The sequence below is a fragment of the Bufo bufo genome, chromosome 9, assembly GCF_905171765.1.
Source record: "Bufo bufo chromosome 9, aBufBuf1.1, whole genome shotgun sequence".
Taxonomy (NCBI): Eukaryota; Metazoa; Chordata; class Amphibia; order Anura; family Bufonidae; genus Bufo; species Bufo bufo.
The window spans coordinates 162,133,193-162,159,121 of NC_053397.1; the positions used below are offsets into that span (position 1 = coordinate 162,133,193).

Genomic DNA, 25,929 nt, shown 5'->3' on the forward strand with positions numbered 1-25,929 from the left:
ATAGGTTGCTAGGGGCAACTAAGCCCGTTTTCCTCTGCACCAGTTTGATAAATCTCCCCTATGGACTATAATGTGTCAGCGTTCAGTCCATGTACAGACAGTTTAACATGAACATTAATCGTCTGCAGCACTATTTTTTAATTTTTGCTGCAAGCCCAAAAAAAAAAAAGGAGTGTTTTGGAAAGAAAAAAGTCAATGTGAAACCAGCCCTTCAGGGGTTAAAAGTCGCCGGGAGCCCCTTTAGCACTGCTCCGGAGCAGTTTCTTCTCTGTGACAGCCCGCACGGTGGTCAGCCCGCAGCCGCTCACACTCTCCGCTCACCCACGGCTCTCTGTCTCTGACACGCAACATTCTTTTGTCTTCCCTGTTTACACACAAGGCGGGAGATAAACATTGCACTCGTCCAATCATAACGCTCGGTCTAGTCAGACGGACCAATCAGAGGCCCGTGTGTTGCCCGTTGTCCGATGCGTACGTCGTGACGCTTCTACGTCCATGGCTCGGTTTGTCTCCTCCATGATGGCGGGAAGCCGGAGCAACTCAGGGCTATGAAGCCGGCAGACAGAGTGCTGAGGTGGGCAGTGAGCCGTCTGCTGTGTGTGGAGGGGGTGTGAGAGCTGCGGTACTGAGGGGGCAGCTAGGCTGCTGGTCTGTGTGCAGCGGTCAGAAAGTCTCCGCAGCCTCCACAGGGATTGTACAAGTAACAATCCAGGAACATGGATACAGCTGTATGTTATTGTATACTCCTAGGTGATGGTCAGACACATTGCTGTATTAAAGGGGTATTCTGGTAATTCCGGTATGAGATCAGGGGTCGTGAGCCCCTTTTGGAGTCTAGCAGTGGTCCGTTCACTGTCTATAGGACTGCCGTAGCTTAGTGCAGTATCTGTCAGTCCCATAGACTGCGCACAGGGCTGACAACAGTCTATAAATGTCTGGACAGTCCATAAAACTAGGCGGCGTCTTCCAGTGTCTGTGATTATTTTGAGGCTGGTGGTACTTACCAGATTATTTTTGTGGTAATTATCTTTGTTTTACAGCTCACAGTAAATGCTGGTAATGAGTGTATACTGTGCTATAGATGCGTATTACTTATATCCTTTATCACTCATGGTTTTCCAATTTGTCCATAAAAATTCTTTGGCTTTATGGGATTTTGGGATAAGTTGTTCAGAAAAAAAAGAAACATTCTGGTCGGAAACCCTCAACTTCCGGGATGTAAACTTCTTCTTTGTGACCCGCTTCACTTGCATCACATGACCATTTGTCATGACTCGAGGGCAGCGGGTCACCGTGGCGGCTGGTGATAGTCTGCAGCCATGTCAACACAGAAGTTTACATCCCAGAAGTTGAGGTGGGGAAGCAGGACCTGTAACCTCTCCTATCTAATGGATAGTTTGTGCAGATGGTGCCCACGTACAGTCGGTCTGGGCCTGTGTGCTGGTGATGATGGGTCAGAGCACCAGGTCTCAGTGGAGATCGTCGCATTAGCCGCCACTTACTGACCAGTGCGGCCACTACAGAGGTTTTTTTCACCAGTCTTCTTTGTGGACAAGTGCTATACATGTGGTAGATGAATGCCCCGCCACTGGTTTCTTCCCCCCTTTGTCTACATTACATTTAGTAGTTATGTTATTTCTTAGCCAATGATCATTTCTGTGAAATTCTAATCTAAGGTTTTGCTGCAGAACATTAATAGGTATTTTCTTTTACAGGTTGAGACCTCTAAGATTTTCCTCAGACACTTGCCGTGTGATGTGAAGGCCTGATAATGGCATACAGTGACAGTAGAGGTAGGAATGGATTAGTGTGTGTCACAGGATTATCCTGACATATAGGCCCCTTTCACACGGGCGAGTTTTCCGCGCGGGTGCAATGCGTGAAGTGAACGTATTGCACCCGCACTGAATCCAGACCTGTTCACTTCAATGGGGCTGTGCAGATGAGCTGTGATTTTCACGCATCACTTGTGCGTTCTATATTCAGTGTTTTTCACGCAACGCAGGCTCCATAGAAATGAATGGGTCTGTGTGAAAATTGCAAGCAAGTGCGGATGCGGTGCAATTTTCACTCATGGTTGCTAGATGATGATAGGGATGAGCAACCCCATTAAAGTCTAATAACCGTTTAAGGGCTCTTTCACACTTGCGTTATTGTCTTCCGGCATAGAGTTCCGTCGTCGGGGCTCTATGCCGGAAGAATCCTGATCAGGATTATCCTAATGCATTCTGAATGGAGTGAAATCCGTTCAGGATGCATCAGGATGTCTTCAGTTCCGGAACGGAACGTTTTTTGGCCGGAGAAAATACCGCAGCATGCTGCGCTTTTTGCTCCGGCCAAAAATCCGGAACACTTGCCGCAAGGCCGGATCCGGAATTAATGCCCATTGAAAGGCATTGATCCGGATCCGGCCTTAAGCTAAACGTCGTTTCGGCGCATTGCCGGAGCCGACATTTAGCTTTTTCAGAGTGGTTACCATGGCTGCCAAGACGCTAAAGTCCTGGCAGCCATGGTAAAGTGTAGCGGGGGAGCAGCATACTTACCGTCCGTGCGGCGCTCCAGAGTGACGTCAGGGCGCCCCAAGCGCATGGATCATGTGATCACATGGATCACGTCATCCATGCGCATGGGGCGCTCTGATGTCATTCTGGAGCGCCCCGGGAGCCGCACGGACTGTAAGTATACCGCTCCCCCGCTCCTACTATGGCAGCCAGGACTTTAATAGCGTCTTGGGTGCCATAGTAACACTGAAAGCATTTGGAAGACGGTTCCGTCTTCAAATGCTTTCAGTACACTTGCGTTTTTCCGGATCCGGAGTGTAATTCCGGCAAGTGGAGTACACGCCGGATCCGGACAACGCAAGTGTGAAAGAGGCCTTATTTTCCCTTATAACATGGTTATCAAGGAAAATAATAGCATTCTTAATACAGAATGCTTACTAAAATGTGGCTTGAGGGGTTAAAAAATTTTTTTTACTTGCCTTATCCACTTGATTGCGCAGCCGGCATCGTCTTCTTTCAGGACCTGCAAAAGGACCTTTGACGTAATCGCGCTCACCACGTGGTGAGTGCGGTGACGTCAGTGCAGGTCCTGCTGAATGAATCTGTTATAAGGGAAAATAATAAAATGAATAGAACACCTAACCCAAACCCGAATTCAGTGAAGAAGTCCCGGTTTGGGTCTGGGTACCACATTCAGTTTTTTTCTCAAGCGCGTGCAAAACGCATTGCACTCGCGCAGAAAAAACTGAACATCGGAACACAATCGTAGTCAAAACTGACTGCAATTGCGTGCCTACTCACGTGGGTGTCCTGCAATGCATCCGGTGCAAATCCGGGACGCCCGTGTGAAGGGGGCCTTACAGTACTTACTAGGTATTGTGCAAACTATCACTGAAAAGCCTAGTACATTAAAATGTAACCTTAAAGGGGTTGTGTCATCTCAGTACCTGATAGATGCGGCCACCCTCCATTCATTTCCAGGACGCCGCTGAAAATAGCCGAGCAAGTGCGTCGGCCCTAAAGAAATGAATGGGAGTGGTGGACACGCGATGAGCTCCCATTCATTTCTATGGGGATTCCAAAAATAGCTGGGCGCATCGCTTGGCTATTTTCAGCGGGCCAGTAGGAAAGCTTGGTGGTGGCTGGACCCGGCACCGCCGGCCACCACATTGCCGGCTTTGTTTTAGAGATAGGTGCGGGTCCCAGAGGTGCCCCCTTTGTCTGAGATGGGAATATCCCTTTAAATAACCAATAATTAAAATCCAACCAAACAAAAGTTCTAAGCACTCTTGGTGCAATGAAACCAAAACGGTACCATTGGTGTCAGAGGGCAGTAATAGTTCCCTCTGCGCCTTTTATCTCCCGTGCCTATTAGGTATGGGGACAGAGAGTGAGGGATGCACTTTTTGTAGCTGTTTTCTGTTCTGGGACCTTCTTGTATCAACTCAAAACGTCCCTATAGGGGATTTTAAAATGTATTTTCCAAAACCCGACAGCCCATTTAATTAAGAAAGTTATTTCCAAAGAACTCCACCATATCTGTACTTTACACCAGAAGTGCAGCATGGTATCACTGTGCTTAACCGGCCAGCACACTCGCCTGACCTAAACTCCATAGAACAGGGCTTCTCAACTCCGGTCCTCAGGACCCACCTACCGGTCAGGATCTGAGAATATCCCACAGAATGAATACCTGTGCTAAGTCCTGATGTATGGACACTAATTATATCACCTGCTTAATACTAAGGAAATCCTGAAAACATAACTGGTAGGTGGGTCCCGAGGGCCGGAGTTAAGAAACCCTGCCATAGAGAATCTGTGGGTGTTGTCATGAGGAAGATGAGACACCAGACCCAACAATGCAGACGAGCTAAAGGCAACCTGGGCTTCCATAACGCCTCAGCCGTGCCACAGGCTGATCACCTCCATGCCACGCCGCAGTAAAGAGGTAATTCATGCCAGCACTTTTTCCTGTAGTGTGCAAGCACGACCACCTCTGCTGGATTGCAGGTTGGTCGTGTCTATGGAAACGAGCAGTGTATCATGTGATGGAAAAATGAATTCAGCCAGCAAAGGAGGCAATATGGACAATCACAATACATTAGTAAGTGTCTTGTATTAACTTCTTTCTACATGATAGTTACCATTAGCTGAAGTGAAACAAGCACTTTAAGTTTTAACGTACTAGACCTTTCAGTGATAGTATGTGTGTCACCATTGCTGGAATTCTGTAGTGTCCTGTTTCCGTGTGCTGCTTTCACAAGATTTTCTAAATACACAGTGCATGGAGAAGAAAGTGGTCCATGCACAACATGGCTTCTTGTGGTGCAGGGGCACCAGAGTGGCAGATTCTTAAATGGTTATTTCTGTCACATAAAATGGCATTTCACTAGGTTTAGTGCGATGTCATCTTCTAATTTCCTGTTAAACAGCAGCAGCACTATCCTGTTCACATGAATGGATTTGTGCTCAGTTTGCTAAAGAGTGGGTAGCTGGGAATGCCACTCTGCAGGAAAGAAATGAGAAGGGGATGCTGTGCTAAAGGGTCCCTACATTTTCAGGATTAGTTTGTTTTGGCAGTCAAACTGCTACTGCTAAGAATGTCATAAGTCTAGGATTTCTCATTTGTATCATTGGGGGACACAGGCTTGACCGTGGGTATAGCTGTTGCCACTAGGAGACGACACTAAGAACAAAAGTGTGAGCTCCTCCCTCCAGCTATACCCTTTCTACAGGGACTACTCTAAAACAGTTTTAGCTTAGTTGTCCGTAGGAGGCAGACCTCCCTGCTTTGCAGGTCTGCTGATATATATATATATATATATATATATTTTTTTTTTACTTTTATTTTCTTCTAGCCCGATTACAGGCAGTCCTAGCTGCCTGCACTCCTACCCAGGAGGCGGGAGACCAGGGGGTCCCCAAGCCCGCTGCTCCTTCCCAGTCTCCAGAAGACCAGGAGGATCAGAGGTTCCTAAAGCCTCTGCATCCCGCCAGCCTTCTGGTCACCACGGCTGCACAAGTTCCCTCTGTTTCCGGTGTAGCAGCCCTCCCCAAGGGGCCGCACATCGAAGGTGGTGACCCGGCTGTACCCAGGGGAGCAGAACACGCCAGACGGTTAAGTATTCCTGGCTCCAACCCCCCTCTCCCCCTTCTCAGGTGAAGGGTAGCCTTCTGTGCTTGCCATACTTCTTTCTGTAGCCCCGCCCCCACCTATTTCTCTCTCCTCCGCAGGGGCCGCTTGTGAATTGAGGCCCCGGCTTCTACTGTGGCCTACTTCAGATCCACTCAGCGTGGGTACTTCTCGACCGACCAGCAGCACCGCTATACGGGGGGGTGAGAAGGAAAGACCTCCAGTGAGTGTGCCTGCTTTTAATTATTGCAGGCGGCTGACTCCATTAGGGGGGGCGGGGGATATAAGTTCTCCCAGTTTGCCCCCCCTCCTTTATTTAACTTCCTGGCACAAATTATTTGTGCTTGTTCTCTGACTCTGCCCATCTCCTGCTCGGGAGGACCTCTGCGAACTCTGGCACCAGGTTTTTTCCAGCCAGTGCATGAGGGTTCTGGGTACATGGTCTCTTCCTTCAAAGCAGTGCCCTACGCTCAGTTCCATACCAGGGCTCTTCAGCGGCACATTCTGACCATTTGGGACCGTTCCCCGGCCTCCCTGGATCGACTCCAATCAGTCTCCCTGCCCCGGCGCGCCGAGACCTTCGGTGGTAGTTGATGTCTCCGATGCTGATATCGGGCTGCTCCTTCCTTCCCCTGGATAGTGTTGACAACGGACGCCAGTCTCCGGGGCTGGGTGGGAGTTCTGGAATGGGCTCTGCATCCACAGGTCTTTCTCGTGATCACGAGCGATAGGGTCGGCCGGATGTGGATCTCATGGTCTCCCTCTTCAACTGCAAGGTAGAGAACTTCGTTGCGAGTCCACGGATCCTCTGGCTTGGGCGTTGGACGCCCTTGTGTTCCCGAGGACGCAGTTTACATTTCCTTACATGTTCCCTCCTCTTCCGCTAATTTCGCGTCTTCTCCGATGTCCCCCCCCCCCAATCATTCTCGTGGCCCCAGACTAGCCACGCAGAGTATGGCACGCATCCCTAGTCTCCCTCCTCGCAGACGAACCCTGGCATCTTCCACCCGAATTTAGGGTCGCTACATTTAACCGCATGGCTGTTGAAGCCGCCTTACTAAGGGCTTGGGGTTTCTCGGATGCTGTTGTCCCAGACCATGATTTGGGCTAGGAAGCCATCGTCCTCCTGGATCTATCACTGGACCTGGAAGTCCTGTTTTAGTTGGTGTGAACGCCACCAGTTGTCTTCCATTCGGTTCTCATTGCCGCGACTCTAGTCTTTCCTGCAGTCGGGCATGGACTTGGGGCTGGCTCTCAGTTCTCTCAAAGGGCAAGTTTCGGCCCTTTCCATTCTTTTTCAGCGGAATTTGGCTTCACTTTCTGCGGTTCGGACCTTTCTGAAGGGGGTGGCGCACGCTGCGCCCCCTTACCGGCCTCCGTTGAATCCTTGGGACCTTAATCTGGTGCTCAGCGCAGTCCTCTCTGTTTGAGCCTTTGCAGCAGGTGTTCCTTTTCTTCCTGTCCTACAAGGTGGCGTTTTTGGTGGCAGTCAGTTGCATCCGTAGGGTGTCAGAACTAGCGTCTCTTTCCTGTCAGTCGCCTTTCGTTATCCTCCATCAGGATGAGGTAGTCATTCGTCTGGTCCAGTCCTTCCTCTTGAAGGTCGTGTCGGCATTCCATCTCAATGAAGAGATCATTCTCCCTTCCTTTTGTCCTGCCTCGTCTCATCCTCGTGAGCAGTCGCTCCACACTCTGGATTTTGTTCGGGCCATTTACATCTATCTTTCTCAGACATCCTCTTTCCGACAGACGGATTCATTATTCATCATTCCAGAGGGACCGAGATGGGTGTTGGCTGCGTCCAAAGTTTCCATTTCCCGATGGATTTGTTTGGCCATTGTGGAAGCGTACTGCATCAGTGACTCCACCCTTACCTGGTTACTGCTTATTCTGCGGCTACCTGGTTGTCTTTGCACACCTTTTCCAAATTTTACAGAGTGCACACCTTTGCATCTTCTGACGCTTCTCTGGGGCGTGGAGTTTTAGAGACGGCGGTTCTCTGGCCGGATGGCTTCTTCGTTTATGACCCAACCCTGGGACTGCTCTGTAACGTCCCAAGGTCAAGCCTGTGTCCCCCAATGATACGGATGAGAAAACTAGATTTTTGTACTTACCGCAAAATCTGTTTCTCTTCCGTTCATTGTGGACACAGCTCCCACCCATTCTCTCTGGTTACGGGCCTCATTGTGGCCTGCCTGATTCTGGGTTTGTACATTGTTTGGTTTTCCTGTTTTTCCTTTTGCTTCTCCTACTGATTTTACACAAACTGTTTTAGCTTAGTCCCTGTAGGAAGGGTATAGCTGGCGGGAGGAGCTCACACTTTTGTGCTTAGTGTCGCCTCCTAGTGGCAACAGTTATACCCCCAACGTCAAGCCTGTGTCCCCCAATGAACTGAAGAGAAACTGATTTTACGGTAAGTACAGAAATCTAGTTATTCCATCCAGAAGGCCCTTTCTGATAGCAGATTTCCTTTAACAATTGTGTGTGTATATACATGTTGTATTTCATGCTGTTGATGTATATCTCATTTGCCATATTTTCTTTATAGAAAGTTTGGATATAGAACGTGGGATGGATGATGTGAGCTTGGCTGCTGGTAGAAGCCAGCGTGAGAAAAAGCGTTCATATAAAGACCTACTTCGTGAGGAAGAGGAGATTGCAGAGCAAGTCCGCAAGTCTTCAAAAAAGAGATCTAAGGTGAGAGTATTTTTCATCAGACCTCAAATCTTTACCAATCTTTATCAAACCTCAGATCTCCACCCTGTACCTCCGGAGCTGACCAGTACCAGTTCCCAGTGGTCACATCCCCTCATGGGGCGACCACTGCATCCAGCTGCCAGGCGTCGAGGACGTCTGACCCAGGTCTCCTCGGGTCTGGGGTTAAAGAATTCCACGGCCGTTCTTCCCGGCCTTCTGTTCCGGCTGGAAGTCCTTCCTGTCGGCCTGCTCCTACACAAGTCCCCGACTTTGCAGCCTACTAGGCCCCAACTTCCATCCTGGAGTTTGGTGGGCGGGTACTGTCCCCCAGGCGTGAAGATTCTCCTTTTTCCAGGAGCCTGCTGAGCTCAGTCTCTGGCCTCTGTCCGAGGGAAAAAAAAAAAAAAACTTACTTGCCTGCCACCTTACTGAGGCTGGATTCCCCCTTACACGGCTGTGTAGTTTAAAATTAACCCCTTCTTGCCTCCAGTTGGGGCTAGGGGTGTCAGTTTTCGAATACACGACTATATGTTTATATTAAAATAAATATTAAGTTGCCCTGGCACTATCAAGTACGGAGTATGGTGTCTGTTGCAGAATTAACCCCCTCTAAGGTGGTGCATGTGCGCTCCCCCTCATGCGGTTACTGCGGCACTTCCCTGCAACAAGTCCACTGGATGTCTTTCATGCAACCCCTCTTCCACGGACAGGCACTAGCGCTGTACATCCTGTTGCGTTCCCCCTTCCTTAAGTGGAGTAGTTGCACTACCACTGGTTGCTGTAAATCTGGTCATATTCCCCTCTTCCCATAGATGAAGTAATGGCACTACCAGTGTATACCGTGCGTCCCGTCATATGACCTTCCATCCATAGACTGACTAATTGCACTACCCATGTTTACCATGCATTCTGTTGTGTTACTCACTCCTCAGGAGGAGTAATTACCACTGGTTGCCTTACACTCTGTAGCATTGCCCCCTCTCTCTCTTAGGTGGCGGCGTAATTGAATGACCACTGCATACTGTACAGCCTATTGCATTACCCCCCTCCATAGGTGGCGTAATCGCACTACCACTGCATACTGTTCTGCTGCTCCCATTACCCCCCTCCATTGGCGGCATAATTGTATGACCACTGCATACTGTACAACCTGTCGCATTACCTCCCTTCACAGGTGGCGTAATTGCACGACCACTGGATACGGCAGAGCCTGTCGCATTACCCCCTTCCATAAGCGAAGTAATTGCTCTATCACTGGATAGTATATCCTGTGTTACCTGCTCACACAATTTCAGTATTCATATGAGCGGGTGAAGTAATTGCACCACTATTGGATACTATTTCTAGTATGCCACAGCACCAGATACTATATTTCTATCATATTCCTCCTCCTCCACGGGGGGTGTATGCCAAAAGACGGTACCTACTATTACCCGGTCCTCCCCCACAAGCGGAATACGGGCGCAACCACTGGATACTGCAGCTACTACCACATTATCCCCTTTGTTTTTGGCTGTTGGTTTTGAGTGCCGACATGGTAGTCCCTGTCCTCCCAGGGCAACACTGCTGGTGGGACTCCACACTACATGGTTGGTCATGATACTCGACACCTTAGGAAAATAGCAAATGGCATTCATCATGTAGAGAAAGTTAATACAAGGCACTTACTAATATATTGTGATTGTCCATATTGCTTCCTTTGTTGGCTGGATTCTTTCTTTTTTCCATCCCATTATACACTGCTCGTATACAGGGATTACGGCCAACGTTGCCGTGCAGATACGAGGTGGCTGGGATGGGAGCTGCTGCGCATGCGTGTATATGTGCGCTCATACAGTCCTGGCCACCAGAGAGGTCAGTGCTTTTTCCTTAATTATCACTGCTTCTGGATTGTAGGGTGGTCATAACCTCTGGAAAGGAGCAGTGTATAATGTGATGGAAAAACGAATGAAGCCGTCAAAGGAAGCAATATGGACAATCACAATACATTAGTAAGTGCCTTTTATTAACTTTCTCTACATGATAAATGCCATTTGCTGAAGTGAGTCTCTGTCACCAGTTTATGCAGCATAAACTGTAATAAGGATAACTGCATAATGGAGATTTTCATGATTCAACTGAATTTCAGAAAACCCTTTCACCTTGCTTATTTGGTGAATATAAAAATCTCTATTAAAAAATACAGCTTCTTCTGCCATTTCCTTATTTACTAAGATGGGTAGTGACTTTCATCCATGACGTTATCACATTACGTGACCATTGTGGCCAATTATGGCACATCGCTGTGTCTTCGGTACTGTGCTGCTTTTGGCTGTTGTCGTGTGTGTGAGCAATCAGTTTATTTTTCTACCGCAGATTCACTTCTATACAGTGTACCAGCATATACCAAAACCTCTGTTAGTCTATTAAAGGGATTATGTCAAGTTTATAAGATATACCATATCCACAGGGGTTCTTGGCTATCTGCTGCGCTACCATAGAGAATAAAAGGAGCAGCAGTGCGCATGCTTGTCCTGACGCTCCATCAGAACGGGGGAACAAGACCTCGATCTTGTAATCGGTAGAGGTCCCAGTGGTCGGACCCCCACCAATCAGCTAGTTTTCCATTATCCTGTGGATAGGTGATGGCTTATGAACTTGGCACAAACCCTTTTACATAATTTGGGTTATTGTTAATGGCATCTGGATTCTCATGGTTATAGTAGGACATCTGATGGAAATTTAGTTTCCCAGCTGCTGCTGCTTCTCTCTCAGCCAAGTTTCTCCTACTTATGAATAGAGGCATCTGGACAACATGTACGTATCGGGAAATTACTGACTATTCTCTTTCAGGATAGAGCTTCCCTTTATAAAACTGGCAAATACTTTTCACCAATAAGTGATATTAATGTTGACACTTGATATGATTCTGATTTTAGGAGACAGACTTATTGGTTGTGGGGACTGAGTCGCATAAGAAGAAAAAGAAGCATTCTTCAGATGATGCTTATTACCCAGGTATGTTACTTGAACATTTAAACAGATGCCTTCTGATTTGTAATGTATTCTTGTATCCAGTTTGTATCTCTGAGCACATGGGCAGACTAGATGGGCCAAATGGTTCTTATCTGCCAACACATTCTATGTTTCTATGGTTTTGTTTGTGCCTTGCATCTGTATGAACGCTCGTTACCGATCATCTTGCAGTTTAATAATGCTGTCAATTGCACAATGAACGAGCAAATGCTCATTCATCAGGCAATCCAGATCTTTCAGCATGCTGATCAGGTTTCCCAGCGGCAGATCGTGCTGTCTATAGCCTCTTTCACACGGGCGTACCTGATTTGCTCCGGATGCGTCATGTTCAGTTTTTATCGCGCGGGTGCAATGCATTTGCACGCGCGTGATAAAAAACTGACTGTGGTACCCAGACCCGAACCTGGACTTCTTCACTGAAGTTCGAGTTTGGGTTAGGCGTTCTGTAGATTTTATTTTCCCTTATAACATGGTTATAAGAAAAAATAATAGCATTCTTAATACAGAATGCTTACTAAAATGTCAATTGAGGATTACGTCAAAGGTCCTTTTGCAGGTCCTGAAAGAAGACGATGCCAGCTGCCCGAACAAGTGGATGAGGTGAGTTAATTTTTAAATTTTTTTTTTTTTTTTAACCCCTCAATTGACATTTTAGTAAGCATTCTGTATTAAGAATACTATTATTTTCCCTTATAACCATGTTATAAGGGAAAATAATGCAGTGAATTTACTTTAATGGGGTCCAGGGTTGCTCATCCCTATCATCTCCCAGCAACCATGCGTGAAAATCGCACCACATCTGCACTTGCTTGCGGATGCTTGCGATTTTCACGCAGCCTCATTTATTTCTATGGGGCCTGCGTTGCGTGAAAAACGCTGAATATAGAACATGCTGCGATTTTCACGCAACGCACAAGTGATGCGTGAAAATCACCGCTCATCTGCACAGCCCCATTGAAGTGAATGGGTCCCGATTCAGTGCGGGTGCAATGCGTTTACCTCATGCATTGCACCTGCGTGGAAAACTCACCCGTGTGAAAGGGGCCTAATAGTGATCTGCTGCCGGCAAACCACTGTACAGCATGGCGATGGCATGCTGCGGAGGAGATGGTTGCATGTAGTAGTAGCGGTCTCCTCAGCAAGTGAGCAGGCGATTCCTGGGAGGGAATGCTTCCCTCCCGACAATCGTCTTCAGTCAGGGCCGGGTCGGCAACCTTTTTCAGACTGAGTGGCAATAAAAAATAAATCAAAGTTGAAGTGCTCGGCGTGCCGGGCAATACAGGAAAGTCATATAATACAAATTGTATGTGACACAAACCAAATCATCATTTTAACTTACCATTCAGTGTGATCCCTGACTTTCTTAGATTTGGTTCATACTGGGGGGACTTTGAGCCAGACACAGGTCCCTCTGCACTCAGCCTGCTTCGTGAGGGGCAGAGGACGCCATTCATATGTGAGATCTGTTCACATAAATACACCAACCCAAAGACTGGCATGCAAATGCAATCTTCAAACAGTCAAGTTTCTCTAAAAGTGATTTCTAACACACGAAAAAGGGTCTGTGCGGGAGTTTTATCAGAACTGGTGTAAAGTAGAACTGGCTTAGTCGCCTCTAGCAAAAAATCAGGTTCCACCTTTTATTTTTCAAAGGTCTAAAATGAAAGGTGGAATCTGATTGGTTGCTAGCGGCGACTAAGCCAGTTCTACTTTACACCAGTTTTGATAAATCTCCCCATGTGTTTTCCTTGGATGTTTCAAGTGATGTACGTAGCTTTTCACTGCTCCTTTGAATCCACCTAAGGGAAAATATATGGGGGACCATAAGTGCATGGTTGGTGGAGGGGTCCACATATACTGGCGTTCAATGCACTTACCCCCTTTCCCCTCCCCCAGTAATAATCAGAGCTTGGTCCCATGCAAGCTTACCATCCTCCCCCTCCCCCACAGTTGTCAGAATCTTGCATCCCACATGCCCCCATCCCCAGCAATTAAACAGGTTCACCCCCCACCCCCCCCAGCAAACACATGCAGGTATACCATTCTCTCCCACCCCCCCAAAGTTGTTGCAAGTTTGCTTCCCATTGTGCCATCATTCTCCCCTCACCCCCAAATTAGTCACCATGCTCCTTTACCTTAGCGTGGGGGGCAGTCCTAGGAGACGTGCCCTGCATGGCACGTCTCACATTTATTAAAGGCACAGTGCAGTGTATTGCTGCGCTACACAGCCAGCCATTGAGGTAGTAGGGTCTACTCTGCTGGCTCGCGTGGTGAAAAACATTAGGGGCGACTGGCCTGGCGCATCTGACATTAATTTGTTTATTAAAGGTGCAGCCACCACAAATTGCAGTGGCGTGCCAGTAAAAAGCAGCCTTCGTGCCATCTTTGGCACGCGTGCCGAGGGTTGCCGACCCCTAGTCTAAGTGATTGGGGTGTTTTAGACACCCCGATCACTCAGGCGATTGTTGGGAGGGAAGCAATCCCTCCAGGCAATCGCCTGCTCGCTTGCTGAGGAGACCACTGCTATTACATGCAGCAAACTCCTCAGCAACATGAGGAGGAGCGATCGCTATGCCATCTGTCTTTCCCACGCTGTATAATGGTTTGCGGACGGCAGATCGTAATTAGACGGCCCAATCTGACGCCAGCAAATTCTTATCTTTCAGCATGCGGAAAGATCTGGATTGCCCAATGAACAAGCGTTTGCTCGTTCATTGTGCAAGCGGCAGCAGTATTAGGCCTCATGCACATGGCCGTTGTTTTGGTCCGCATCCGAGCCGCAGTTTTTGCGGCTTGGATGCGGACCCATTTACTTTAATGGGGCCGCAAAAGATGTGGACAGCACTCCGTGTGCTGTCCGCATCCATTGCTCTGTTCCGTGGCCCCGCAAAAAAAATATAACTTGTCCGTTTTGCGGTCAAGAATAGGCAGCTATATCAATGGCTGTCCATGCCGTTCCGCAAATTGCAGAACGCACACGGACGCCATCCGTGTTTTGCGAACCGCAAAACGCACAACGGTCGTGTGCATGTAGCCTTACATTGCAAGATGATCGCTAACGAGTGTTCATACGAATGCTCGTTGGCGATCATTGGGCAAAAAAATCTGGCCGTCTAATACACCCTTACGCCTTGTTGGGACCAGACTAGTAATATATCTTTCTCTGTGTACTTTAGAATTATCTCCATCAGATATGAAGAAGAAAAAGAAACACCTTCCAAGCTCATCATCCCCTACCTCAGATACAGCTATGGACTTGCTTAATTCCATTTCTTCTCCAATAATTACTTCAAGCAAAGCATCCTCCAAGAAAACAGAGAAAACACTGGCAGCACCCTTAAATTTACAGTCTCCTACACAAATGCCCCGTAAAGAGCATCGAAAAAAAGAAGACACCGCTGAGGACCTCTCACACAAATCTAAAAAACCTAAACCTCTTACGCTTCGTGAACCAGATGGCTTAAGGATGAAGCTTATTCTTTCTCCCACGGAGAAAACAAGTGAACGTGTGTTCCCCCCACTAGAGGGTCCAGTTCTTAATGATGGCACATCTCCCAAGAAGGGCAGCAAGAAGTCCTCCAAGGAGGAAATGGAGAGGAGCAGCCATAAGAAACACCGAAAAGAAAGCCATGCACCCCGTCCGTGTCGAACACCGGATTCAGCTTCATCGTCTGAAGGGGAGATGGAAGCTGGGGAGTTGGTGATTGATGATTCATTTCGGGAGTTGAAAAAGAAAAAGAAATCAAAAAAGAGCAAAAAGAAAAAGGATAAACACAAAGAGGAAAGGCACAAGAAACATAGTAAAAGCAAGAGAGAGCATGGGTCGGAGAGCAGCCTAACATCCATTCCAACTCCTGTGCTTTCTTCACCACCAGCTTCCATCACTGCTGTATCTCCTCCTCCAACTCCACAGATACCCCAGTTACCTGCACAGCCACCAGCACCTACACTGATAGCATCACCTGTTAGCTCACATCTTGAGGGCACATCCGATAAGAAAAAGAAGAAAGATGAGACAGAAAAGGTAAGGAACCTAGAGTGTAAAGAGGGCAGCAGACATATAACTGTTGACTCTTTTGTCATCCCAAATGACAAGGCACTCAACCTCTGCTTTAAAACAGTGGTGAAAAAAGTTTGTCAAATGCATTGTGCCATAGTCTAAGAAATCCGAAAAGAACCACGGTTAAAATAACCTGAATAAAACATCTGCCAGTCTTCCACGTGTTCAGTTTGGTCCTGGGCTTCAATCCAGAACGCTGTACATGTATGGCGTGGGATTAAAACTGCTGCAGTCTCGTACACTTTGGTACTGTAATTTTTCTGCAGGGTTACCTGCGCACATTGTGGATTTTGTGTGGAAAAACTGCAGCGTAATTTAGTATCTGCAGTGTATGAGATTAGACAAAACATATGTACGCTTTGCTTTTTTCTTTCTGCGCCATCTGTAGGGAGGTTATCCCCATCAATTTCAATAGGGTTGTTAATATATACAGAAAATCTGCAACAAAAAACGCATTAAAACAAAAAAAAAAAGCATCCAAACCATGATAAATTGTGCGGTTTTGGTGCAGATTTTCTGCATACAAATCTGCACCATGTGATGTGGATTACGTGCACTTGTTCCGGCACTGTAATACAGTACCAGTAAATGGTATGAGATTAGACAAATCTCATGTACTTTTTTCTTAGGTGCTGAAGTTAAAGAGGACCTTTCACCGATTATTACACTATGAACTAACTATACAGACATGGAGAGCGGCGCCCGGGGATCTCACTGCACTTACTGTTATCCCTGGGCGCCGCTCCGTTCTCCCGCTATGCCCTCCGGTATCTCCGCTCACTAAGTTATAGTAGGCGGAGATTCCAGTCACTAAGTTATGGTAGGCGGAGTCTGCCCTTGTGCTGCTCTAGCGCTGGCCAATCGCAGCGCAGAGCTCACAGCCTGGGAGGTTCTTTTTTCCCAGGCTGTGAGCTCTGCAATACGATTGGCCGCCACTACAGAAGAACAAGGACAGACTGCGCCTACCATAACTTTGTGACCGGAGATACCGGAGGGCATAGCGGGAGAACGGAGCGGCGCCCAGGGATAATAGTAAGTGCAGTGAGATCCCCGGGCGCCGCTCTCCATGTCTGTATAGTTAGTTCATAGTGTAATAATCAGTGAAAGGTCCTCTTTAACTTGTGTTCTCAATGTACAGATTTCACTCTTTTCAATGGAAGGGTGAGATCTTTGGAAAATCCACACCAAGAACGGTCTTAAATAGTAAGTATTTATGTGCGTGTTTTCAAAAAATTTTGGGGTCCAGATTGCATGTGGCTGTCTAAAGGCTGTCTGCACATAAGTGCGGGTGAACGCACATAAGATCCGCACTAATTTCCTTGCAAATATATGTGCGTATCTGCACCTTATCCGCTAGGTGCTGTTTTGCCGCAGATCTCAACCTTCACTGAAATGGGGTGAAATCCACAGCTAAAACCACAAACCTAATTCACATGCTGCAAATTTAGAAGTCTGCACGGTAAGTCACTTTCCACACAAAAAAAAAAATTGCAAAGTGTACATGAGATTTATGTAAGCTCGTACACTTTGCTTGTACTGTACTATGCTGCCTATTTGCCGGACTCAAAAACTACACATATTCCACAATGTGTGCAGGTGGCCTAAGGATGAGGAGGTCACACGTTCAGGTTTCTTGATGTAGGCTTGGAAGCCAAAACCAGGAGCGAATTCAAAAAAGAGAAGTTGTATCTGTCTTTGATACTTGTGCAGTTGGGCTGTGAAAACGGATAAAATAGGACATGCGATCACACTGCTTTTTACTGTCATGTGAATGTAGTCTAACTTATCATATGATGTTCATCTGAGGTTGTGTTTATGAAAACCTAGTTGCCAAAACAGGGTGGGCACCACCTACTAAATATCAAATATCTGACCAATCATATGTGTAAAACACAACATCACCAAACACCATCAAAGACATCACATATTAAAAGCACACCTCACCATGTACAAAAATGTTAATTCTTTATTAAAGCGGGTGACATAGGCATAAACAATTAAAAGCATCTAAAAAAAAAATTGTCAGACAATAAATATATGCTCTGTGCATATCCACATGGAGGGAACATAATCCATACGCCATGCCAAGAGCCCCACACGTGTCGTCGCAACTTGTCGCTTCTTCAGGGGACAAGAAGAAGCTGCAAGTTGTGGCGTTATACATGGGGCACTTCGGTGTGACGTATTGATTATGTTCCCTCCATGTGGGTATGCACTGAGCCCTGGGCCCTTTTATTGATTAATTTCTTATTATATTGGATGTCACAATCCTCGTGATCATGTTTTGAATTGGTGGTTATTTGAAATCATGTGTTGATGGATTCTAATGCACTTTTGGCATCTAGGGACATGTCTAGATTTATTGTCTTCCAAATAAATATATATATATATCATTGAGCTCGCTCACTTTCCACTCCACTTGGTTTTGGTGACTTATAGAAACCCTTTAAAAAATGAATTGGGTTAGTTTGTAATTAGTAAATGTAAGTCAATGACGTTTAGTAGGTCTTGTTACTTTTGCTGTGATTGATGATAAAGATGTGCTTTATATTTCATGTGTGTACTCAGCCTAAGAAGAAAAATATGTCTGCATATCAAGTTTTCTCTAAAGAATACAGAGGCAGCATTATAGCAGAACATCCAGGAATTGGTAAGGGCTACACAGGAACACATTAATACAACTGTAATACAACCCTTCTATTATAACGGACATGGGTACTGCTAAGAACACCATTAAAAGCCTTGAGCAATGTCTGATTGAAAGGGCAGTCACACATTCCCCCTAGATCGGGTATAAGCTAGATCTGATAGAAGACATAATGTGAAGAGATCTGTCTATAGTTATCTGATGTTTTTTTAAATATATTGCAAATCAAATATAATTTGAAACATATTATACTGTATATTCTGGAATATAGAACATTTCGTACTTTGGTGTATATTTTTTCCCTTTTTGTTAATTCCTAGATTTCGGGGAACTTAGTAAGAAATTGGCTGAAGTATGGAAACAACTACCAGAGAAAGACAAACTTGTAAGTCCAAGAGATTGATCCGTATTATTGCAGAAATCAGCAGTGCATTTCAAAATAGTTTGTAATATTCACATTTATGAGAAAATACTTTACTTTTTAGCAGCCAGTATTTCTCTTTCCTTTCATGCAGGCTCCCTGCAAAAAGTTTTAAAACCTTCTCAGTCCCTTCCCCCATAAACCTTCTAGTGTAATGTACACAACACTAAATATTAGACAAGTGAGGTGGGGGATGCTGCTGCAGTTTTTGTGTGTATGTGGGACTGCATGCTGTGAGTGGGGAGGAAGAGCAGATGCTGAGAGAATTGTGAAGAATCTGTAAGAATTATAAGAAGACCTTTATGGGGTCATTTATTAAGCTGAAATACGCCTATATTAGGTGTATTTCTGGCACAGATTGCAGCGCAACAGCTAGTTGTGCTGCAATCTGCGACTTCTCCCCGCTCACGCCAGATCTCATTTACTATTTGATACGCCTTTGAGTCGCAGAAAAAGGTCTAAATTTAAGATAGCAGTGTGGTTGTTCAGTGGCTCACGAATCTAGTATTATGGCTAGAGGTGCTCGATCACTGGTACACCCAAGAACCGTGTGGCAAATATAGTTTGGTATATGAAAATGTGATAACACACTCATGTGGTGAAACAATGGGATAGATGAGTATCTTTGGTTGTAATGAAATTATATTTTTATTTTCACAAGTAAAAGTAAAAATGGGAAAGATCCCTGAATGTGTATGTAATCCTTTGGTGGGATATAACTGTAGTCACAATGTTAGATTTGTGAAGTGCTAATATAGATTGAACGATGAGTGTTCTATATAAGCTGAGTACATAGGGTATCCCGTATAAGCTGGATATACAAAGTGTTACGTGCGAGCTCAGTATATAGGAAGTGCTACGTGCAAGCTGAATACATACAGTGCTGCCCATAATTATTCATACCCCTGGCAAATTTTGACTTAAAGTTACTTTTATTCAACCAGCAAGTAATTTTTTGACGGGAAATGACATAGGTGTCTCCCAAAAGATAATAAGACGATGTTGTGAAAAAAAAAAACATTTCTCAGCTTTTATTTACATTTGAGCAAAAAAAGTCCAGTCCAAAATTATTCATACCCTTCTCAATAATCAATAGAAAAGCCTTTATTGGCTATTAAAGCAATCAAACGCTTCCTATAATTGCAGACCAGCTTTTTGCATGTCTCCACAGGTATTTTTGCCCATTCATCTTTAGCAATGAGCTCCAAATCTTTCAGGTTGGAGGGTCTTCTTGCCATCACCCTGATCTTTAGCTCCCTCCACAGATTCTCAATTGGATTCAAGTCTGGACTCTGGCTGGGCCACTCCAAAACGTTAATGTTGTTGTCTGCTAACCATTTCTTCACCACTTTTGCTGTGTGTTTTGGGTCATTGTCATGCTGAAATGTCCACTGGTGCCCAAGGCCAAGTTTCTCTGCAGACTGCCTGATGTTGTCGTTGAGAATCCTCATGTATTGCTCTTTTTTCATGGTGCCGTTTACTGTGATTAGGTTCCCTGGTCCATTGGCTGAAGAACACCCCCAAAGCATTAGGTTCCCACCACCATGTTTGACAGTGGGGATGGTGTTCTTTGGGTTGAAGGTTTCTCCTTTTTTACGCCAAATGAAGGAAACATCATTGTGACCAAACGATTCAATTTTTGTTTCATCTGACCATAACACAGAAGACCAGAAGTCTTATTCTTTGTCCAGATGAGCTTTTGCAAAGGCCAAGCGAGCTTTTGTGAGCCTTATCTGGAGAAGTGACGTCCTCTTGGTCTGCATTGTGCAGTGTCCGTTGGATTGTCTGCCTTGAGACATTGCCACCAGCAGAGCCCAGATTCACCAGGATGGCCTTGGTGGTGATCCTTGGATTCTTTTTCACCTCTCTAACTATCCTCCTGGCCAGCACAGGTGTCACTTTTGGCTTCCGACCACGTCCTCTGAGATTTTCCACAGTGCGGAACATCTTGTATTTTTTGCTCAAATGTAAATGAAAGCTGAGAAATGTGTTTTTTTTTTCCCCACAATAATGCCTCTTGTACATCGTCCTATTATCTTTTGGGAGACACCCATGTCATTTCCTGTCAAAAAATTACTTTCTGGTTGAATAAAAGTAACTAAGTCAAAATTTGCCCGGGGTATGAATAATTATGGGTAGCACTGTATATCTGTTAATTAGATTGATATACTGATTTTGCTTAATGTATAAAGTGCTATGTGCAAACTGAATACATGAACTGCTGTATGCAAGCTGGGTACATATAACTGATCTGTATAGGTAGGCCGGGTACACAGGGGTTAATGTTTTTAGCACCTGAATTATCACACTAAGGCTGAATACATGAAGTGTTGTGTGCAAGCTGAATATTTATATTTATTGAGTTGCACTGGTAAGCTGGGTACACAAGGGTTGATATTTCTATCATCCAAATTATCACAATATGGCTGAATACAGAAGGTGCTGTGTGCAAGCTGAATACACATAGTGATCTGTGCAAGTAGGTCAAGTATACAATGGTTAGAATTGATAACACACAAATTGTCACATTAAAGGGACACTGACAGGCCCAATAAGCATATTTAGGCATATATATGACAGTACAGGTCTTATAAAGTGTATTAGAATTATCTAAGTATCCCCCCTGTCCACCTTATAAATACCGAAAACTAAAGTTTTATAACCTGCTTGTCTCTTCTCCAATCTGCCCAAGGGGCGGCGTTTCATCTCAAAATGCGCCCAGCCAGCCGCTCCCAACTGCCGTTCTGAAGCCCCGCCCAGCTCATCAATATTCACTTCGCTGGGCGGCGGCTACAACTCTCCCCGACTCAAGTGCCCTGCGCATAAAGCAGAGGCTGCAGCGGCCTCTAAGACGCAGACTGTACGCAGGCGCGATGTGACCCCGGCCGGGCGCATGCGCTGAAGATTAGACGGAGGACGTGCCCAGAGGATTGAATTGGCCATGCGCAGGATCTTGAGTCGGGGAGAGTTGTAGCCGCCGCCCAGCGAAGTGAATATTGATGAGCTGGGCGGGGCTTCAGAACGGCAGTTGGGAGCGGCTGGCTGGGCGCATTTTGAGATGAAACGCCGCCCCTTGGGCAGATTGGAGACGAGACAAGCAGGTTTTAAAACTTTAGTTTTCGGTATTTATAAGGTGGACAGGGGGGATACTTAGATGATTTTAATACACTTGATAAGACCTGTACTGTCATATATATATATACCTAAATATGCTTATTGGGCCTGTCAGTGTCCCTTTAAGGCCTCATGCACACGACCGTTGTTGTGTTCTGTTCCGCAAAATGGGGTTCCGTTGTTCCGTGATCCGTTTCCATTTTTGTTTCCATGTGTCTTCCTTTATTTTTGGAAGATCACCAGACATGAAGGAAAGTAAAAGAAAGTCTAAGTCAAGTTTGCCATGCAAATGATAGGGGAAAAAAACGGATCCGGATGACAATCTTGTGTGCCTCCGCGTTTTTTCACGGTCCCATTGACTTGAATGGGTCCGCAAACCATTTTCCGTGAAAAAAAATAGGACAGGTTATATTTTTTTGACGGACTGGAACCACGGATCACGGACGCGGATGACAAACGGTGCATTAGCCGAGTTTTCAACGGACCCATTGAAAGTCAATGGGTCCGCAGAAAATCACGAAAAACGGAACAACGGACACGGAATAAAACAACGGTCGTGTGCATGAGGCCTAAGGCTGAATAGATAAAGTGCTGCGTGCAAATTGGATTCATATAAAAGAGCTCTGTAGGTTATCTGAGTTCATATGGTACATAAAATATACCCAGGGTTAGTCCTTCAGGAACCCAAAAGTATAGTCCAAGTGAAAAAATGGGATCCGTAAAAAATTTGGTGGGTAAAACAGGTGGTTTATATAGTATTGGGGTATAAGCACTTGTAGTGTATGGAGTGTGCTTATTGTCTCCGTACTGGGAGATTTTGCTATGTTTGCAGATTGTTCCTCTCTCAGCTTTTGCTTTGGGGAGAAAGTTTGTCATATAGTTTACCCCTTATATTGTATTCAGGGTTCTTTTAAGAATGTCTTCGGTACAATATTAACCTATATAATAAAGTTAGTGTGCGTTACCACTCCCTGCCGCTTTGGTCTTTACTTTTTCCTGTAAGGACCTTCTGTGGCGTCCCACGTGACTTGGGCGGTGCGCTGTGTCACTTGATCCGGGACTTGCGATTGGTCCTCCTTCAGGATCACTGGAGCTTCAGGAGATGCGGTAGTTTGTTAGGTGGTTCGCAATTGAGGGAATAAAAGAAAAATAAACCGCAATTGTTCTGGATTATCTCAACTTGAGTAAACCTCACTGTTCCTTGCTATAAATACCATATGCGTTTCGGAGCGTATTCCTGCTCCTTCCTCAGCGGCTAGTGTTTGTACACTGGAAACAAGTGAGGGTTTTTAAATGGTTATCCTCCACGTAACACTTTGTATATCCAGCTTATATGGGATACCCTATGTACTCAGCTTATACAGAACACTCATCGTTCAATCTATATTAGCACTTCACAAATCTAACATTGGTGGGATATACGGTATTCACAAAGGATTACATACACATTCAGGGATCTTTCCCGTTTTTTACTTTTACTTGTGAAAATAAAAATATAATTTTATTACAACCAAAGATACTCATCTATCCCATTGTTTCACCACATGAGTGTGTTATCACATTTTTATACACTAAATGTAAGATAGCTAGGAAACAGTCTTAAATTTAGAACTGACGCAGGATCCGCCGAAGATGTGGAGAGGCCGCCGTCTCTTCGTAACTTTTGCGGATCCACAGCCAGCTTAGGAGTTTATTAGTCTTAGGAGTTTTTAGTCTTAATAAATGTGTCCCTTTAGTTTGTAACATAAGCTGTATAAATCTATTTTTAGTAGTTAAAGGGAATTTTTCACAACCTATATGTTGCTCGGGCACAATAAAATATTGACACAGGCTTTTCTCAGGCATGTCATTTATGTGCGACTATGGCGTCGTTTTGAGAAACTTACAGTATCTGATTTTACCTCTGGCTTATACGGACTACAGGTTTGGAAGCAGAAAGCTCAGTATCTCCAGCACAAACAGAACAAAGCTGAGGCCACGACTGTGAAACGGAAATCAAGTCCTTCAGAGTCCTCTTCAAAGACGAAAGGTATATGATCAACTTCATTACTTGGCAGTATGCCTTTATTTGAAATATATATTTTGTAAGAACATTTTCTGTGCTGTATATGTCTTTGCTTAGGATCCTCCTCTGGACTGTCATCGCCACACAAAAAGTCCCCTAGTAGTCTTGTTTCCTTCTCGTCTTCTCCAGCAAAAGTCCCCGATACTGAGCCCATTGACGCAGCAGCCCATCTTCAGCTCTTGGGGGAGTCTTTGAGTTTGATAGGACACAGACTTCAGGAAACTGAGGTAATGCTCTGCAGAAGTGCTGTAACATTTCGCAAATCTTGTGTAGTAAAGTGATATAGATGATGAATTATGATTGCCATTGAGGTATTTAGGGGTGTGAACCAGAGCTGCCCCTCCTATGGATAGGACCTAGTTTCTTGTAATGGGACATGACAAGTGCAAAATTTCTTTCTGGGAAGGTAATCGCGCTGCTGATCTGCAGGGCAGTGGACAAACCAACAAATTGCTAGGAATTCAAACCCTTACATATGGATGGCTCTACTCAAATGAAGTCATTTCTAATGGCAGCTCTAGCTCATAAAATGTTTGTTCTACCTGCTTATTGCTAATTTCTTTCTTTCTTCAGGGCATGGTTGCAGTGTCCGGTAGCTTATCTGTTCTGTTAGATTCCATTCTTTGTGCTATGAGCCCTTTGGTATGTCTCACTAGCCAAGTTCCTGAGCTAAATGGCTGCTCAAAGCAAGTTTTGGTAAGTACAGAAGTTTAGCTACTACTGTTTCTTAGGGCTTCTTTCACACTCGCGGTATAGTTACTGCAGGCTGTTTCGGCAGAGAACAGCCTCCCTGAGCTCTCCCATTATAGTCCATGTGGCTGGGTAGACATTGCGGTAACATCCGGCATTGCTGGAACCAGAGATCTCCATCAGGCTGTTCTGAGTGTTAAACCAGCCTTAGGCCGAATGCACACAGCCGTGTTCCGTGGCCGAGAGCGGTCCGTGGTATGCCGGGCTGGATTCCTGTTCAGAGCAGGAGCGTACAGCGTCATTGGTTGCTATGACGCCGTGCGGTTTATGCTGCCGCTGCACTACAGTAATACACTATACGAGTGTATTACTGTAGTGCAGCGGCGGCATGAAGCGCACGGCGTCATAGCAACCAATGACGCCGTACGCGCCTGCTCGGAACAGGAATCCAGCCCGGCATACCACGGACCGCTCTCGGCCGCGGAACACTTGCCGTGTGCATTCGGCCTTATAGTTGTATAATATAGCGTAGATCCTGAAAAATAAGAAGCAGATTACATTACATTGTTTCCCTTAGTGTTGGTAGATTGTCTTCAGAAGGTTTCTTATAGAAACTACTTGTATTATTTATATTAATACTTAGCATGCATTTTCTGTCTTTTTATTTCTCCAGTCCAACACATTGGATAACATCGCCTATGTGATGCCTGGCTTGTGACAACCGAAGCGTGATACCTGCAGTGTTAGGAGCCACGTGTGTTTTATATATGTACATGCTGTATTATATGTACAATGTCTAAACTATTTTATATCCCTTCATAGTTTTATTGTGATTTTTAAAGGAAATGGCAGTGTTTAGAGAGAACAGACTCGCTGAATATGTTTTGCAGTAATCATTTTATTACAGTATGGGTGGTTGGACTGCACAGCACTTTGCTTTTAAGATTAAGCACAAAAACATGCTCCCCTGCACTATACGGTTGGTACATGATCTTGTTCTAGATTGTAAGGCAATGGTCAGCGAGTACAGTTCTGCTGCACTTCTCATATAAAGCATGCAGTATCTGCAATAAAACAGCGCTGTGAGAACAAGAAATTAAAAGGGAGTCTGTCACCTTTCAAGGGCAACTAAGTGCAGTACTAGATGAATAGTACTACTGCAGGTGACCCCAGATGATGCTCCCCTGTTTTACCATTGTGCCACTGAAAAGCGCTGCTGGAATACATTGACAGAACTTCTGCGCTTGTGCTCGGAAAATTCTCTCCAGTATTAATGTGAGCTCAGGATTACGAGTTCTGGGACCTTTACTGACTGCTAGCTTGGGGAATCCATATCTCATTACTACGAGAACTGCTGTCACTTCAGTTTTTCTGTAACTCCCATAGAGTAGTAAGGAACAGCAACATGCATGCTAAACCTCTACTACAAGCAAATCGCTCTCTCAATTGTAGGGATGAAGGAGGGGCCCAGGGACTGATATCCCACTTTGTAGTGCACAGTGTGGATCCCAATGGTTAACAACCCCCCCACACACACACTTCATCTAATTTTTATCACCCATTCTGTGGTGCAGTTAAGGCTGTAT

The 25,929-nt window shown here is 45.4% G+C and overlaps 1 protein-coding gene across 2 annotated transcripts; it reads left to right on the forward strand.

Moving 5' to 3' along the window:
• The first annotated feature begins 498 nt into the window (after positions 1 to 498).
• Positions 499 to 25,866, forward strand: HMGXB4 (HMG-box containing 4). Of its 2 annotated transcripts, none has more exons than XM_040408107.1 (11): positions 499 to 574; positions 1,716 to 1,793; positions 8,183 to 8,331; positions 11,250 to 11,328; positions 14,523 to 15,370; positions 17,975 to 18,056; positions 18,374 to 18,438; positions 23,512 to 23,617; positions 23,711 to 23,880; positions 24,227 to 24,349; positions 25,017 to 25,866. In XM_040408107.1, exons 2-11 carry the CDS (start codon positions 1,772 to 1,774, stop codon positions 25,059 to 25,061), a joined length of 1,689 nt encoding a protein of 562 aa, XP_040264041.1. In that variant the 5' UTR covers positions 499 to 574; positions 1,716 to 1,771; the 3' UTR covers positions 25,062 to 25,866. The 2 variants fall into 2 exon arrangements, with proteins under 2 accessions (XP_040264041.1, XP_040264042.1); XM_040408108.1 differs by having other exon boundaries at positions 23,783 to 23,880.
• The last annotated feature ends 63 nt before the right edge of the window (positions 25,867 to 25,929 follow it).